This window comes from Lolium rigidum, chromosome 3 (assembly GCF_022539505.1).
Source record: "Lolium rigidum isolate FL_2022 chromosome 3, APGP_CSIRO_Lrig_0.1, whole genome shotgun sequence".
Classification (NCBI taxonomy): domain Eukaryota; kingdom Viridiplantae; phylum Streptophyta; class Magnoliopsida; order Poales; family Poaceae; genus Lolium; species Lolium rigidum.
The window spans coordinates 159,392,717-159,410,479 of record NC_061510.1 but is presented as its reverse complement, the minus strand read 5'-3'; the positions used below and the strand labels follow the sequence as shown (position 1 = coordinate 159,410,479).

At 39.5% G+C, this 17,763-nt stretch overlaps 2 protein-coding genes and 1 long non-coding RNA gene across 4 annotated transcripts; all 3 read left to right on the top strand.

Annotated features, from left to right (window-relative positions):
* Positions 1 to 7,216: 7,216 nt before the first annotated feature.
* LOC124695741 (serine/arginine-rich splicing factor SC35-like) lies at positions 7,217 to 9,508 on the top strand. The gene is made up of 6 exons (XM_047228560.1): positions 7,217 to 7,292; positions 7,381 to 7,459; positions 7,561 to 7,640; positions 7,721 to 7,787; positions 8,962 to 9,033; positions 9,286 to 9,508. The coding sequence occupies exons 1-6, from the start codon at positions 7,217 to 7,219 to the stop codon at positions 9,506 to 9,508; spliced, it is 597 nt and encodes a 198-aa protein (XP_047084516.1).
* A 41-nt stretch (positions 9,509 to 9,549) lies between these two features.
* LOC124698513 lies at positions 9,550 to 10,093 on the top strand. The gene is made up of 2 exons (XR_007000988.1): positions 9,550 to 9,685; positions 9,773 to 10,093. It is a non-coding gene; the product is annotated as an uncharacterized LOC124698513 (long non-coding RNA).
* Positions 10,094 to 16,059: 5,966 nt separating this feature from the next.
* LOC124698511 lies at positions 16,060 to 16,810 on the top strand. Of its 2 annotated transcripts, none has more exons than XM_047230999.1 (2): positions 16,060 to 16,217; positions 16,374 to 16,810. In XM_047230999.1, exons 1-2 carry the CDS (start codon positions 16,080 to 16,082, stop codon positions 16,803 to 16,805), a joined length of 570 nt encoding a protein of 189 aa, XP_047086955.1. In that variant the 5' UTR covers positions 16,060 to 16,079; the 3' UTR covers positions 16,806 to 16,810. The 2 variants fall into 2 exon arrangements, with proteins under 2 accessions (XP_047086955.1, XP_047086956.1); XM_047231000.1 differs by having other exon boundaries at positions 16,060 to 16,221.
* The last annotated feature ends 953 nt before the right edge of the window (positions 16,811 to 17,763 follow it).

Genomic DNA, 17,763 nt, shown 5'->3' with positions numbered 1-17,763 from the left:
TGTAGATATTATTGGTACACTTGAAAAGATAGACAAAACCAAACCTGAAAATAGGAAGGAAATCAAAATATCAATACCTTTCAAACTCGTAGGAATGCATGAAGTTTTGGAAAAGAATTTTGATTGAATTGGTCCTGAAAACCCATTTAATGAAACTAGTGAACCCAAGAGTGTTGAGAGAGGGTCTTCTAAAACTTATATGTATAAAATACAATTCCTTGTTGAAAAGACTTCTGGTATTGATCTTGATGCTTTTTCACTTAAAAATACTTGATTCGAACTTTCTGCGCCTAGCTGAAAGACGTTAAAGAAAAGCACTCTTGGGAGATAACCCATGTTTTGTTTCTGTAATTTTTCTTTTGTTGAGTCTTGGAAGTTGTAACCTCTATAATAACTTCTCCTTATCCTTTTTATTTCATTTTTGTGCCAAGGGTAGCCTCTAATATGAAGAAACTAAGATTTGAGAAAGTTGTTGTCCTGAAACAGATTTTGTGCTGCCACCAAAAAAACATTATTCTCAGCTAGAACGTCGGATTGATCTGATAATTTTTGAGCATATGCCTCGGGTTATTATCTAACTTTCGTTATTTTTGCACTTTTCAATTTGAGCAACAGAGGATTTTTGAAAAAATCAATCTTTACTTGTTGTTCTGTTTTGACACATTTCTGCCACTATTTGCATTTGCCTCTTAATATTTTTGAGTTCTTTTGAGAGAAAGAGCTTTTAAAGGAAGTTGCTACAGTAGCTAATATTTTAATGGATGTTTGACTTATGTTAGAACTGAACCAAAGTGGATTTGTTATTTTGATTGCACTAATGCTGCTAATGAAAATTGTGTGAAGTTTTGTATGAAGGAAGTTTTCAAGTGTAGGGAGAGAAGAATGATGTGATGAGATGAAGGATGGACAAAATCTCAAGCTTGGGGATACTCATGTCACCCCAAGAAATATCCAAGAGGTACACGCATCAAAGCTTGGGGATGCCCAAGCCATTCCCCTCTTCATCAACAAAGATATTAGGTCATCTTTCAAAACACTATATTTTTACATATGCTATGTGTTGTTCTTGGAGCGTCTTTATTTTTGTTTTTTGTTTTCTTTTGTTTTGTTTGTTGTAGCATATGGTTGAATCCCAGCATACTTGTTTTGGAGAATGACACACTCCGTTTTGATTGCATAGAACACTCTAGTTTTCACTCTTATTGTTCTGCGAGTGTTCTCTTTTGCTAGTACTGCGTTTAGCTCTGGTTCTCCAGTCATATTTGTTTCAGAGCTTGTTAGTTTTCTTTAGTTAGGTATGATTAGCTCTCTGATCTTTATTGATTATTACCTATGAGAGTTGTTTCAAATAAATTGATTGGTGTTGGAGACGAGTAAAATATTTCGTGCTTATAGTGGTGCAAAAAGAAGCTTGTTTAGATTGCGGCTTAGACTTTAGCATGTCATGTTAGATGTTATTTTAATTATATGCTTAGTAGTTATTGTTGTAGCATGACTTGTCTCAAATAGCTGAGAGTGCTTAATGTGTCATTGAAAGAATCATGTGTTGTTTCCATCATACAAAAGCATAATATTGTTGTATTCTCCTTTGATGCTTTAATGGGGTTGGCTTGGCACATGCTTACACCATATTATGACTACAAACTAGTCACCTCAAGCCTCTATGATCATTTAGTTTTTTATTTGTAATATCACTTTATGCTTTGATTAATAATGTTTTGTCGCTATGCATGATTATGGCCAGTATTGCTCTCTTAGTTGGTCGCTCCCAGTCTTTTGCTAGCCTTCACCTGTACTGAGTATGAGCTCTACTCGTGCATCCAACTCCCCAAAACCAAAGTTTGTCAATTGTGTCCACCATATACCTACCTATATGTGGTATTTCACCGTCACTCCAAAGTAAATTGCTTGTGTGCTTGATGAGCGCAGATTGCACACCGTTGGAGAACCCCAAGAGGAATGTATGATGAGCACAACATCAAGTTTTCCCTCAGTAAGAAACCAAGGTTTAATCGACCAGTAGGAGAAAGGCGTGTCTTCTGAAGGTGTTGTTGGCTGACTATTGGCAGGGCGCACTACCGACGTCAGTAACAACGTGGAACCTGCACACAACACAACCAAAATACTTTGCCCCAACTTAAAGTGAGGTTGTCAATCTCACCGATTTCGCTGAACACAAATGATTAAATGTATCGAGCGGAAGGAGACGTTTACAGTAATTAAAGAGAATAGAGCTTGCAGTAAGCAAACAGAACATGATTGCAGTGGATGAATTTATCAGTTTAAAGGAAAGGACGGGGTCCAGAGTTCACGAGAGGTGTCTCTCCATAAAGATAAATAACATGCTGGGTGAACAAAATAGAGCTGGGCAATTGATAGAATACCGACCATACATGACAAGATGATTACTATGAGATTCGTTTGGACATTATAACATAATACATAGACTGTAATCCAACTGTGTCTATGACTAATAATCAACCTTCCGGTTATCGTCCGAACCCCTTCCCCTATTAAGTTGCAAGCAACAGATTATCGCATTAATGTGTGTAAAGTAAACAATAGAATTACCCTAAAACATTATTGTTTTCACCCTAGTAGCAACAACACATTTACAATCTTAGAAGTTATTGTCACTTTTCCAAAAAACTAGAGGCATGAACCTACTATCGAGCATAAATACCCCCTCTTGGAGTCACAAGCATCTACTTGGCAAGAGTATCTACTAGCAATGGAGAGCATGCAAGATCACAAATAACATATGACAAGAATATATAATCGATCTCAACAGAGTATTTAATATTCATCGGATCCCAGCAAACACAACATGTAGCATTACATAAGGATGATCTTGATCATCTAGGGCAGCTCACAAGATATAAACATGAGGCACAAATAGGAGAAGACAACCATCTAGCTACTGCTATGGACCCATAGTCCAGGGATGAACTACTCGTGCATCAATTCGGAGGCGGGCATGGTGATGTAGATGCCTCCGGCAATGATTTCCCCCTCCGGCAGGGTGCCGAGAAGAGCTTCAGAATCCTCCCAAGCTAGGATCTGCAATGGCAGCCGCGATGAAACTTTTCGTGGATGGAGGCTCTGGTGTTTACGTTTTTCTCGAGATCGTGAATAAATTGGCACAAGGGCGATGTCGGTGGAGGTCGGGGGGGGGGGGGCAAACCACCCCTAGGCGCGGGCCCAGGCCAGGCTGCGCCTAGGTGTGGTCTGGTCGCCCTATTGCCTTTCTTGGACTCCCCTTCGGACTTCGTCTTCGTTACGGTAAAATATTGACTTCGGCTTTCGTTTCGTCCAATTCCGAGAATATTTGTGTACAACTTTTCTGAAATACAAAATAGCAGAAAATAGGGAACTGGTACTATGAAATCTTGTTAATAGGTTAGTGCCGAAAAATGTATAAAAGTGAACGAAGCATAAGAAAATCATATAGAAATTGGTGTAAAACAAGCATGAAGCACACCAAATTATAGATACGTTTGAAACGTATCAGTGTTACCTTTAAAACCTTCAAAAAGTATTACATGTTTTGTGTTCCTGTTTTAGCTCATGAGAGAGTGTTGGATGCTTTATTGTCTCTTTCATGTTTATTTGGCTTCACACCTTGACTAGAATGCATAATATGTTAGTCCCTAATATTTCAAAAAAAGCAAGCAAACGGGTGTCCAGCCCACTAAATATAAAATAAATAAATAATCAAATAAATCTCCTAACACTATGGGCTTGAGAAATCATGAACTTAGCTTATTCAAACAAAGGAGAAGATGAACTTTATTGTTCTCTCTATGGGATCCGCTATTGAAACCATTAAACACGAAAGGATGATAGATTATTTGATGCCATTCGTTGACATAGACATACATACCTCTCGAAATACATTTTCAACACCTCTATTTTATTCAAAATAAAAAAGCTCTAGCACATGAGTAATCTTGCTTCCCTCTGCGCAGGGACTTTCTTTTACTTTTATGTTGAGTCTTCATCTTCTAACTTTATGCACCAATTAAGAGAGCATAGTTGTCATTCTGAGTATAATGTGCATAGTCCCAAAATTTATTATTAATCGATTCATGATTATGTTATTGTTTGTTCTCAAACTATTTGTATCTAGTCACCCTTTAAACTTTAAAGGTGTCCTGACATTTATATTTTACTATTCCATGAAGGACAAGTTGAATACCATTTTGTTATGTGTTCTCTATGCTTAAAAACAAACAGTTACTTTCAGTGCACTATTATTCATGATCTTTTATTTGAGTTATTTCTCATGTTGTAACATAGTTGGTAAGTTCTATTGTTAAAATTATATATATCATGCCTATGTTTAGAGTACTTTGATCCAAGCTCATAATGCTTTTACAATAACTTGATCAAGATTGTGTTGGCTGCATGTCACCTTAAAAATTATTTTTGTTATCACTTACCTACTCGAGGACGAGCAGAAGTTAAGCTTGGGGATGCTGATACGTTGCAAACGTATCTATAATTTTTTATGCTTGATACGTATGTTGCAAATGTATCTATAATTTTTGATGCTCCATGCTTATTTTACACAAAAAAATATATGTTTTGTTTGCACTTCGTTGCACTTTTATACATTTTCCTGAACTAACCTATTGACAAGATGCCATAGTGTCAGTTCCCTGTTTTTTGTTGTTTTGTATTTCAGAAAAGTTGTACAGGAAATATTCTCGAAATTGGACGAAATAAAAACCGAAGTTCCTATTTTACTATAACGAAGACGGAGTCCAGAGGAGAGTCGAAGTAGTGCCACGAGGCGGCCACACCTGGCCTAGGCGCGGCCCAGGCCCTGGCCACGCCTAGGGGTGGCGTGGGCCCCTCGGGCACCCACCGACCTCGCCATTCCGTCTATTTATTCACCTGTTCCGGGAAAACCTAAATACCCGAGCCTCCATCCACGAATAGTTCCATCGTGGCCGCCATCGCCGACCCTACCTCGGGAGGATTCTGAAGCTCTTCTCGGCACCCTGCCGGAGAGGGAGATCATCACCGGAGGCCTCTTCATCACTATGCCCGCCTCCGAAGTGATGCATGAGTAATTCATCTTTAGACTACGGATCCATAGCAGTAGCTAGATGGTTGTCTTCTGCTCATGGGCTTCAAGTTTAGATCTTGTGAGCTCCCTATCATGATCGAGATCATCTTTATGTAATGCTACATGTTGTGTTTGCTGGGATCCGATGAATATTGAATACTATGGTTGAGTTGATTATAGACCATCTTGCATGCTCTCCGTTGCTAGTAGATGCTTTGGCCAAGTATGTGTTTGTGACTCCAAGAGAGAGTATTTATGCTTGATAGTGGGTTCATGCCTCTAGTAATCTGGAGTAACTTCTAAGATTGTAGATGTGTTGTTGCTACTAGGGAGAAAACAACAATGCTTTATCGAAGGATAATTCTATTGTTTACTTTACACTTTATTTAACGCAATAATCTGTTGCTTGCAACTTAATACTGAAAGGGGTGCAGATGCTAATCTGAAGGTGGATTATTAGTCATAAATGCAGTTGGATTACGATTTATGAATCTTGTTATAATGCCAAAATAAATCTCATAGTAATCATCTTGTGATGTATGGTCTTTATCCTGTCAATTGCCGAGCTGTAATTTGTTACCCAACATATTATTTATCTTTATGGAGAGACACCTTTAGTGAACTGTAGACCCCGATCCTTTTTTTACACTGATAAAACCATCTACTGCAAAGCACTGTTCTCTTTATTTCACTGCAAACAAACATCTCTTTCCACACTATACGTCTAATCTTTTATTTTCAGCAAAACCAATAAGATTGACAACCTCACTGTAAGTTGAAGCAAAATATTTTGGTTGTGTTGTGTGCATGTTCCACGTTGTTGCTGACACTGGTAGTGCGCCCTGTCAAAGTCAGCCAGCAACACCTTCAAAAGTGATTTTTCTTTCTCCTATAGGTCGATAAAACTTGGTTTTTTAATGAAGAAAAATTTGATGTTGTGCTCATCATACCTTCCTCTTGGGGTTTCCCAACTGCGTGCTCTGCACAACATCAGCGGCGAAGACATCCAAGAGTTGGAGAATAAGATTGTCACCACCCTGTCCTTGCAGTTGCTCTGGTGGTGCGCCTTGCGCACACGGAGGGCGCGTGAAATTGTGTGTGTGGCGGATCTCTTCGGATCTGGTCGGGTTTTATGTTCGTTGGTGTGGTTGAAGGTCTATTTTCCGATTTACGGTTCTCCTCTTTAACAATGATTGTTGCTCTGATGTGGTGGTCATTTAAAAGCTTAACATGACGACTTCTCATATATCTATTACAACAAGTTTTATTATGATAAATTTTGCTCGGAGCATGTTAGGGAGGGACGAGTATAGTAGCGCGCCTTGGGCTCCCTCTCGTAGTGGTCACTAGGTTGTTGAGTGACCTATTTATCATTTCTTCACTTTTTGGTTCTTAATGGTTTTTAGTAGATTAGTGCAATTTTCCGTATTCTTTTGTAAAGTTTGAGTTTGACCAAATCGAAAATGCATTAAATTTTGAAAAGCAGAAAGTACTACGCAGTATGGTTTGGAATTCTATAATCCTATTACTACGTCTGTCCGTTAAAGAATGTTACAACGGAAGGAGTACAATTGTATTTGAAGCATCTAAAAACTGGACAGGGTGTTTCTACACCCGGGTGCATATGCACCCTTTATTTGAAATACATATTAAATATATTTAAAAATGTTATAAAAATACAAATAAAAATTCTTTGTGCATACCTTGACATGTTACATGCTTACAAAGTTGTTTAAGCAAAAACCGATATGTTTCATGCCTTGTGCAAAAAAGACAAATCTTAGGTACTAAAATAGTCTATTTTTCGAGGTATTATTTATCTTTTTTACATAGGGTACAAAAAATGTTGGTTTTATGTGAAAATTTACGTGCACACATAGAACATGTCTCTCTATATGCTAAATTTTTTTTCTAATTTTTTTACCGTTTGCAAATATGTTTTATACATACCGGGTGCATATGCACCCGGGATCAGATTTGATTTTCCGCTAAAAACTCTGTTAAACCCCAAATTTGCGACGAAGAACCCTGGCCCCCGCCTTCTTCCTCTAGAGAGTACGCGGCCGCTCTTCTACCCCCAAACCCTAACCCCCTGAAGCTCCGCCGCCGCCGCCGCCGCCGCCGCTGCCGCCAGCTTCGGAGATGGCGCACTTCGGGCGCTCCGGGCCGCCGGCGATTCGCGACTCATTCTCCCTCCTCGTCCTCAATGTCTCCTTCCGTAAGCATCTCTTCTCATCCATGCTCCCGAACACGACGCTTCTGCTCATGTTCCCACAATCCCACTGAACCACGAATCCATGTCGCAGGCACGACGGCCAACGACCTCTTCCCGCTCTTCGACCGCTGCGGCGATGTCGTCGACATCCACATCCCCCGCGACCGCAGGTGCATACCACCACTGGTGCCCTCTAAATCCGTGCTGTTTCCTACCTAATGCGTGCTCATGTCATGGCGTATGCTTCTCCGTGCACCTAATGCGTGCGTAGGACTGGGGATTCACGAGGGTTCGCGTTCGTGAGGTACAAGTACGAGGACGAGGCGCAGAGGGCCGTTGACAAGCTTGATGGTGAATGGAGGAAAACTTTACTCGGCTTTGGTGTTCGTTTTGTTACGAGGAGGTGTGACTTGAGTTATTGTTCGGTGCAGGGAGGAGAGTGGATGGGAGGGATATCATGGTGCAGTTTGCCAAGTACGGCCCCAATGCTGAAAGGATGTAAGATTTCCCCCCCCCCCCCCCCCTCATTCTTCTCCTTCTTTGTGAATCATAGTTAGTAGTAATTGTTGAAATACAGTGCGTCTTGCTTGTTGGGTTGTGAATCTTGAACAGCTTGCACTAGCTTCAGCTGTTGCCCTGGTTGAATTGCTGAGGTACAGTCTGCGCTAGCTTCTGTCGCTTGATTGTTATCTTGTGTGATAAACCTACTGGCCACTTGTTCCTGGTTGCAATTGGCTCTTAGTCTGATGGCTCTTGGTTCCTCGTAGCAAGAATAGGTAATCTGCCACAGTTGAAGTAGCAAGAGATGTTATAATGTAGATTAATGAAGCATGTTCGTTAAGGATTGTACGATTTCAACTGAAATAAGTCAATTTGCTCAATATTATATATTAGAATGTTTCCGTATGTTAGACTTAAAACAATCTGTATTTGTTCTTATCTGATGCTGTCTGTTACTTTCATTCTTTCACTGACAGAATTGATACTTAGGCAATTAGGCCCTGCTTGGGCAAACATTAGTATTTCCTGTTACTGTTTCCTTTTTACCAACTTGTTTTTTTTTTTCCGTTTTGCTTGATCGGGCACATGTGCTGCTTTCGTTAAGCTTTGTTAGATGATTTTATATTCTCCTTATGTATATAGCAGCATGAGTTATTAAATGTTCAGGAGTTCTCCTTCGAAAAATAACTGTTCAGGAGTTCATTTGTGCATAAGCTGTTTTAATTGCTGGTTTGTACATCTAATAAGCACAGCGGTCACCTTAGAGGGACCAATTTAACCTGCTTTGCACCCATCTGAAAATATCCTAGTATTAAACCATGAATTAGCTCCTCAGATAGCGGCTTTCTACTTGTACCACATAAGCTTTGCTGATAATCTTTATTGTACCATGGAGTTCATTTGTGCATAAGCTATTTTACTTGCTGGTTTGTACATCTAATAAGCACAGCGGTCACCTTACAGGGACCAATTTAATCTGCTTTGCACCCATCTGAAAACATCCTAGTATTAAACCATGAATCAGCTCCTCCGATCATGGTTTTCTACTTGTACCACATAAGCTTTGCTGATAATCTTTTTTGTACCATGGATGAAGTACTTCAATATATCTCAGAAAATGGAAAGGCTATCAATACCAATTTGTTACATACTATTATGTCCATGTTTGCAGTCAAAAGGGAAGGATTGTGGAGGAAATTCCGAAGCCAGGGGGTCGCCCCAGAAGCCGCAGTCCAAGACCGAGGTAAATGGTCTGCATAATAGGGATTTTATTTAGCAACTGTTGGACATGTGAGGTTTGCAGAAAGTTGCTGTATGTTATTTTCATGAATACGCTGTAATTACGATTAAACTAGGTCCAAGTCTCTTCACTTGCAATGGTGAAATGGTAAATCAGGCACCATTAAACAAAAATACATCAGATGAACTTGTTCTATGATTTGGTACGATGGTATGTTGTTTTATTATTTTTATGATGTGTTTATCATTTGTGAAGGTATCGAGATGATTACCGGGACAGAGACTACAGAAGGAGAAGCCGTAGCAGAAGTGCAGATAGATATGAACGGGACAGGCCCAGAGATAAAGACTTCCGTCGCCATAGCTTGAGTCGCAGTGTTAGCCCTGATTATGACAGGAGGCATAGCAGGCGGAGGTATGCATACGGGTTTGGATCTCCTGCTGTTTTTTCTGTCATACCTGACTACATTCATGTCTAATTCATTCCCACTGTTCAATAATTTGCAGCCACTCACCTGCACGGAGAAGCCCTAGTCGTAGCAGAAGTAACTCACCTCGGGAAGCAACTCCTAGCAAACAGGGGCATCACCGTTCTCCACGCTCTCAAAGCCCGACCTAGCTGGAATGGCAATGCATCTTGTCATGGACAGCTTGAGGTTTCTAAAGTCTAAACAGTTATCTTCATTTGTGGTTTTCTTAGCTTTGTCTATTGTGTTCCTAATATAACTTATGTTACCTTGTAGGATGAACACTTCAGATCTTTGGTAAAACAGCTACGATCTGTTTGCTTAGGCTATGTGGTGACAACAGCGTAATCCTTGGCATTGCTGCATTGGGCTTCCCACGCTGATTCCTTACAAACACCTGAGCACTTCCCAAGAACTACATTATTTTCTGTTCGTTATCATCTAATTTCTTTCATGTATCCATTTTAATGCTCCTTTTCTTTGATACTGGGTGCTTATGATAGATGGTAACTTGCATATTTCTCGTTACATGATGGAGCTGGGAGGTGTTGGTTGATAAGTGATCCATATGCAAGTTGATGACATAAGTTCACAGTATTGATACTGTTTGCCTGGTGATGATGATGATGATCTTGATGGTGGTCGTGGTGATGATGATGCTGACGCTGATAATTTTGCTGCCTGCTTTCGTCCTTTGGTGTCTAAGCTTTGTCAAGTAAGGTTTGGCTGGCCAATCATTTATTAATTATTTAAACTATCTCACAAGTCACGGGCATCAAATTTTGATAATATTGATAGCTTGATGGAACTATTGTAGGCCATGAACTGTGTAGGATCCATGATAGTTTACTGCAGCCTTACAGTCATGACTTAGTTTGGTCCATGTGCGCTCCCCAGATAAGTTTTTGATTGACGCAACACTAAGTGCAAATCTTCAGATGTTCCATTGCCGTTGTAGCATCAACACCTCCTCGCTGTCTGTTGATCTGTAGTGTCGTGGTCTAATGAATGGTTTGCACATGATGGTTTGTGCGGAACTTGATTTTAGATTCCATGTGATACGATACAGGCATTTTCTGAATCTTGTGATGCTAGCGATATTCTAGATTCATGACCATGACTTGAGCATTTTCTGAATCTCGAGATGCTAGCAATATTCTGGATTCATGACCATGCCTTGAATAGGACGATAGGTCTGCTAGATTCAAGAGCATGTAGGTTTATTTTTTCAAAAAAATGAAAGAATTAATTCATTTTGAACACGCAAAGCCCATATAGAGTGACCGTTCAATTCTATCCATATATAATTGTTGAACAAAAATAGTCTCTGCTCATGCGAACAGAACGCCGTGAACTGTACCCAACAGTAATTTCTTAGCAGTATTTTTCTACAGTAATTTTTTATATAGTTCTTCATTCATTTTAAACATGCAACGTTTTATTTGACATAGCGTTACACTCTAATTTGTGTGGCCATAATCAGATTACAGCAACCGAAGACGTGTTTTTGCCAAATGCTGAATCTCTGATCTTCCCTTTCTGGGGATTAGACGTTCCGTGTGCATATCTATGGGCTATACTTAGAAATCACACTAATTGTAATACACTAGTTGGATGCCCGTGCGTTGCTACGGATTATCATCGTAACTTTTCAACTTTTGCAGACCATGTTATGCGACATATTTTGATGTGCTTACTTCCAGAAATATAAATCAGAAAGGAAAAAATAAGCCATCGAATAGACACCATACTTAATACCTCCCTCACCCGTCACCAAGGAACTCAAGATTGTCCCCAACAAATCCTACATGACACAAAATCCAACGTCCTACCGAAGCGGTGGTCGACAGTGACCCAACTCCAAGATACATGCATAAACCCATGCAGGCCACTACCTCGTCCGAGCCCCCGCCCCAAAGTGGTGGCTGCGATCTTCCTCCATCCCTGCCTCACATAAGAAACTTGAGTTTGGACAGCCATAAAGTTGAACACCCAGAAGAGCAAGCATTTCAAAAAATTGATCAACCAAAATATTCCGTGCTTAATCTGGTTCATTTCATTTATCAATGTAAAGAACAACCACATATCTCGGTTCATCTTCTCATACATGAAGATGTCGTCCTATGTCCTATATTATAGCACAACAAAGTAAACATGAACTTTACTTGATTGAAAGAAGATTTGTCCTTGACATGGAGGTAAGTATGGAACTGATCTTGCTGAATTATTTTCTGAAAGCTAATCCTTTCAACAACATACGAAATAATTACATTGGACATAACATTGATTTTCTTGTAAGTAATGGAACATATTGAAATTCCTCACAAAATAGTTACTACATACAAAAGCATATGTACACGATAGTGGGTATCAACATATTCTCTATGACCCATCTGTATCTTTGTATGAACATATAAAATACAACTAAAGGGTATACAACATAATCATTCGGGGTTCTAGATGATTTGAATATATAAAGAGTGAAATAAAACCATGCTATCTCAGCTCACAAGTTCTGACTAAGGATAAATGATGCACCGTGTGATGCGATGGCTTCACCTCTCCATCTACAATGCTATGTCCTTCGATCTCCTGATCACATCACCTAAATCCATATTAGTGTTTCATTATACCTAACTAAATTAGTTAACAATTATACCTACCTAAATTAGATATCAGTGAATCACATAAACCAAAGAAGAACATATAAAACAGATAGAGAAGCATAGATCCTCTTATAATCTCCTATGGTCAAACCAAACACCACCATGCTATCTTGTACAATTCAGTTAATTAGTTTACCTACTGCCTAAGCAATTTAGATCAAAATAGTTGGGGGAAATCTTGTAGTCGTCATTGTGGCGACAACATGTCATGGTCATGTGTGTATGTCCGGCACGACAGAACTATCACAGAGCTAAGACTGGGGTGGTGATGTTGGACATACCGAGAGACTGAAATGCTGATGCTGGACGTGATCTACAGCTGAGCCAACAACTTGTGGAGAACCCATCTCCTTTCACATGGAGTTTGTCTCGATGGCCTTGTCGATGAGTACGGGTTTGTGCCGTGTAGATCCTATCTGAGCTGCCGCAATGCCGGCAATGCACCTATCCTTCTCTCCATCCATGGACGCAGCCAAACTCACCTCCTCAGCGTCACAAATAGTCTGCTCCTATGAAGAGGAAATTAGATGAAATATATTCAACTTATAAACTTGGATTGATTTAGGTATGACCGCCAAATGTGAAAGGAATTTAAAAAAATGTAATTGAAAAAGATACTACATAAAACCGGAGGCAGGATGACTGCAGCACATATATACATAGGTCTCTCATCTAATCGTAATCTCTATTCTTACTTTAGGCATCAAATTTCAATAAAGCTGAATGACCCTTCATCATGCACCTTCTTGCATATCTCTCTTAACTAACCTGGCAGCACCATAAGTTGAAGCTTAAGCTGAGCTCGAATAAAAGTATGAAAGAAAAATAAAAAAAGTTGAGAAGGGAAAGAGATAAAATAACATAGCATGTCCCTTACAGAGAACCAACTGTTTGTATAAAATTGTATTACCATAGCTTGGTCAGAAAAAAACCTGGCATGTTCTTTGCTAGTTCTGTCAAGTGGATTAGAAATTTAGAAGGAAGGACCAACTATTTTGCTATTTTTTAAATCTTCTGCGTACCGATTTCCACACAATAGACATCTAGTCTGAAGAAAAAGATAAGAAAGGGACCAAATTGTGCAAGCACCCGATGTTTTTGCGTTAGAAGGGGGTAATATGATCATGTTGCACTTTCAAGTTTTGCACATGTCTTAGGCCTTCATTTTTTATAATTGCTTCAGATTTTATTCCAAAGGACGTACAAATTAAGGTCCAAGTCACGAAATCACACCTACAAATTCCTCAAAATGTAAAACCTCCAAATTCCCTAAGCTTATCACATAAATTCTCTTTACATGCACCAAGACCGCTGCAATTGAATTAGTTAATTACATGCAAATGGAAGAGATTAAATAAGATACAGCTATATCTTTTAAGATGAAATATCATAGCAACATGCATTTTATATGGTTTTTTCATGTTCAAGTTAGATGTTTGACTTTTCATGTAGTCTTGATTTCAAAAACATGCATGAACAGAGAACATACAACTCAGCAAAGAACTCCATTGCTCGTAAGTCTTAGGAATTGATGAAACATCAAATTTCCCCAATGCTTAATGTGGGAAAATCGTTGAAATTCACACATGCCTCATCAACATCGCAACAACGTAAAGTGATGCAAACAACAACAAAAATGCTAAATTGAAATTTCAGTACAATGAAATCGACATACACAAAATAACATGGATGTACTATGCTAACAAATAATCAGATTACGTGTTTGCCTTTTCATATAGTTGGAAAGTGTAGTTCAAACCATAAGATAGTGCACCTAAAAATGATATAGTTGGGTTGTACTGGAGCAACATGCCAAAACACTTCTCAAAGTACTTAAGAAAAGGAAAACCAACCAACAGTTAAGTTCATACACCTTGAGATAAGAATCTAAAAGAATATGAGAAAATGAGGATAATTACGTAGGTGACCCAAGTTTTGATGTTATTTTGTAGCCGGCACTAATAATTAATGCATATATAAGAAGACCAGGGCTATAGAAACTAAGGGTGTAAATGAGATAAAATGCGGGAGCCTACATATGTGTTGCATGTGCCCGCGATGGATAAGTTGGACGCTGAAGCAACACGCCAAATCTAATTGCAATTAAGCGGTGCCCATGTAAGCCCGCATAGCACGAACACAACTAAAGGATTCTGCTACTCAGCAGCATACATACACATTGGCCATGATAGTTTGCTAGCAGCATGCTACATCCAATAGCCATGAACAAACAAGAATTGCAGGTTCAGCAAAAAGATCGATAGGAGAGTTAAGCAAAATGATACAAATAAATGCAAGGGAGGAATTATTCTTTATGCTTTTGATAGATTGCTCCTTGCGGGCCTCAATGCCGCTCAACCGCTCTAATAGTCCAATGTAACTGTTTATCATCGATTGATGAACTGACATGGTGAGTATGGAGGATGGGGTTGAGAAGAGACAGAAGAGGCAAGGCAAATGGTGGACTGACCCGATTGTGGTAGCTATGGCAGAGCGTCAACATGCCCTGCTTGCTCCCTGATCAATCGCTTTGCACGATATGTGTGCTGGGAAGTGGGCTAAGTGATTGTTTGCTTAATCCCACAAAAAATTCTAGCCCACCGCAGGTGTCCGCATAAAAGATTTTGGAGGGGCATCCACGTGCAGCTTGCACCCTGAATATAAACTCACTGTGATGTTTGAACAAGGAAAGCAAATGACAAAACAAGGGATATATATTGCCTCAATTCTCACGTTATTATCAGGTCTGCCGTACCATCTGAATTGTACACGTCTTGGTCCGTCTGGAGCTGCAACAACAGAAATACATATACAATATTCAGTGGGCATAAATATAATTCAAAATTGATGTTTAAATAACAACAATAATGTAACGAGTGCTGCTGCTCTTCTCTGCCAAGTATTTTGACTGGCACTAAGGAGGATCCAACTCACCTATTGATTGGTTTCGCCAACCTTCACGTTTTTGTATCAGAGCAATTTAGAGTGACTTGCCAAAGGAATCAAAGCCTCAAAGTTGAATTTGCGCCAGTACTCCAACTGCATTCCTGTTAATAAATTCATCTCCAAATTAATAAATCTGACCCCAAAATAAATATCAATAGCTAAAAACATTTATGGACTAAAGAAACTGAAACTGAATAATGTTTCTACATCAGGGTATTGCGGATAAAAATGTTAAAGCATATCAAGATTTTTCCAATCAAAGAAACCAATGAAAGTATGGAACTTAATGCCTTGGCAAAAACACCTCTTGATGTGTACATATCTTAAGAATTAGAATAGTGGAACGAGAATTTGCAATGTAAAGTATAAATTTATATAATATAATAAAATAATGGGAAAGAAAAAAAGAGTCAGAATGGTGTGCTCTGCTCACCAAGCTTTAGAAATCCTTAGAGGGGTATAGTGTATCCTCTGTGCTTGTAGGCTGTAGCTGGTGAGGAGCGTGGGTTCAGCTCATTACAGCAGAACGTCTAGATGCGTCTGGAGGTAATCAGATCGACCAAAGCAGTGTGCAACACGATAAAATTTCAGTCACGTAACTCTACTGCAGAGAAGTCAATTTTGACTTGTTTGAACAAACTACAAGGATTTTACATGATCAACTTAGGTGCTAAGTTCACCGGCAGACCAACAAGGAAACCCTCGCGAGCTACAAACATTGGTCCTGCACATGACCAGTTGCAGACAGTGTTGATCTTTCAAAAGCAGATTGTGTTCGCTGGTACTACTCCTATACTTGTCGCCGGTCCTGCTCCTAACTAATACATCGGCATCATGTAGCCAAAAGTCAGAGAGATAGAAGGCATGAAGATCAGAGATGGAGGGAGAGGGGACAGCTGCCATGGTTCAGCAATTGCAAGCCGGCGACCTCGCGCTATGGCAACCCTTTAAAATTAAGTAGCTTTGTCCATATGCAACAATGGCTTTTGAATTGGATTTCTAATGCTTCAGACTTCCACTCAATGATTCTCGCTGTTGCAGTTTGGCACATTTGGGAGAATAGGAACAGTATAAGGAATGGAGAAAAAATGCCTCATCCTTCTCGTGTGGTGGGTAAGATCAAGGCTTATGTTGATTTTATTTTACAACATAACTTCAGATCGACTGTCTCCATTAGGCGTGAGAACCAGACGTCAATTCCTAAATGGTCTCCGCCGCCGGCTGAGTCGGTCATGATAAATGTTGATGTTGCGATCTTTTCCCAGACAAAACGTATGGGCATTGGCGTCGTCATCCGCAACCATCTGGGTCTAATGTTGGCAGAAAGCAGACGTTATGTTGATCATGTTGATAACCCAGAGCTTGGTGAAGCTATCGCAATGCGCCATGCGTTGATGTTCGCTGAAGAAAATGGTTTCCAGAAAATTATCGTGGCTTCTGACTGCTTTAATTTGATAACCAAAGTGAGAAGCCATGAGAATGATAGATCACATATAGGTGCATTAGTTTTTGATATTAAGAGTAGGGCTCCAAAGTTTACATCTTGCTGTTTTACTCATGTTAGTCGATATTGTAATGAGGCCCCCCATGTTCTAGCAAAATCTGCTGAATATGATGCAGGGTCCTGTTGGTTTAATGAAATACCTGATGTTATCAGGACCACTGTATGTACTGAACAAGCTAGTATGTACGAATGAATGAAGCAGCCCATTTCCTCAAAAAAAAAAAAAACGCGACTGCCATGTGCCATGGTCACACATAGATCGGGACTGGAGGGGATGGGAAGTGAGAGAAGGGATTTTGGTGCGAGGGGAAAATGAATTTTTTTATCGGGACAAGGAAATACATCTTTCCTAATTAATTTGTACCGTGTCCTTGATTGACAAGGAAAGACATCTTTCCTAATTAATTTGTACCGTGTCCTTGATTGATATTCCTTGAGATGGCAGGCAAGGAAACATACCTTTCCTAATTAATTGATACCGCTGATTGATGTTACCATAATTAGCTGTTAAATGTGATCAGACGATTGCAGGTTGAGCGGACATGGAGAGATTATATTGGACGTACAGGATGCTTCCAATGACGACCATCAAACGCGTTGAGTGTCAAACGACCAACTCCTATTTAATAGTAAAGATGTCTATATGATTTGTTGAGTATACTATGATGACATGGGTATGTCCGAACCTTTTGACACCGATGTGTATATGCGTGTGAAAATTTGTGATTAGATAACCTTTTCATCGATTGCTTATGAGAGTACGTGTGTACCTTATAGCTTCGTTGGGAGTATGAATTGAAGAATCCTTTCACGGGTTGGGTTTAATGGACGTACTGTATCATCATAATATAGAATTATTCATTGCTCTCTAAATAAATATACATTTGCCTCGTCTGATTCCAGGGGTTCAAATCATATTTACAATTCAGTCAATGGGAGAATCTCTGATGGCGCATTTGAGCCATTTTAGCAATCAACAGACGTGGCCCTAAGTGTCACGTCATCCTTATATCACATTTTCAATCCGTTCTCTTTTCTCTAGGTATTTTCAGTCACTAACATTAACATTTAGATCGGATCGCGGATACGAAAACCGTTGTCGGGAGTAACCTAGCGGCCCGACGTATTTTAAAGTTTGCAAACATTTTTTT

Bases quoted from the DNA above. Each gene is read 5' to 3' on its own strand.
- LOC124698511 (XM_047230999.1), top strand. From the start codon at position 16,080: ATGCAACAATGGCTTTTGAATTGGATTTCTAATGCTTCAGACTTCCAC. The intron at 16,218-16,373 runs GTGGGTAAGATC...ATCTTTTCCCAG, and splicing joins TGCCTCATCCTTCTCGTGTG to ACAAAACGTATGGGCATTGG.
- LOC124695741 (XM_047228560.1), top strand. From the start codon at position 7,217: ATGGCGCACTTCGGGCGCTCCGGGCCGCCGGCGATTCGCGACTCATTC. The intron at 7,460-7,560 runs GTGCATACCACC...ATGCGTGCGTAG, and splicing joins CACATCCCCCGCGACCGCAG to GACTGGGGATTCACGAGGGT. The intron at 7,641-7,720 runs GTGAATGGAGGA...TGTTCGGTGCAG, and splicing joins GGCCGTTGACAAGCTTGATG to GGAGGAGAGTGGATGGGAGG.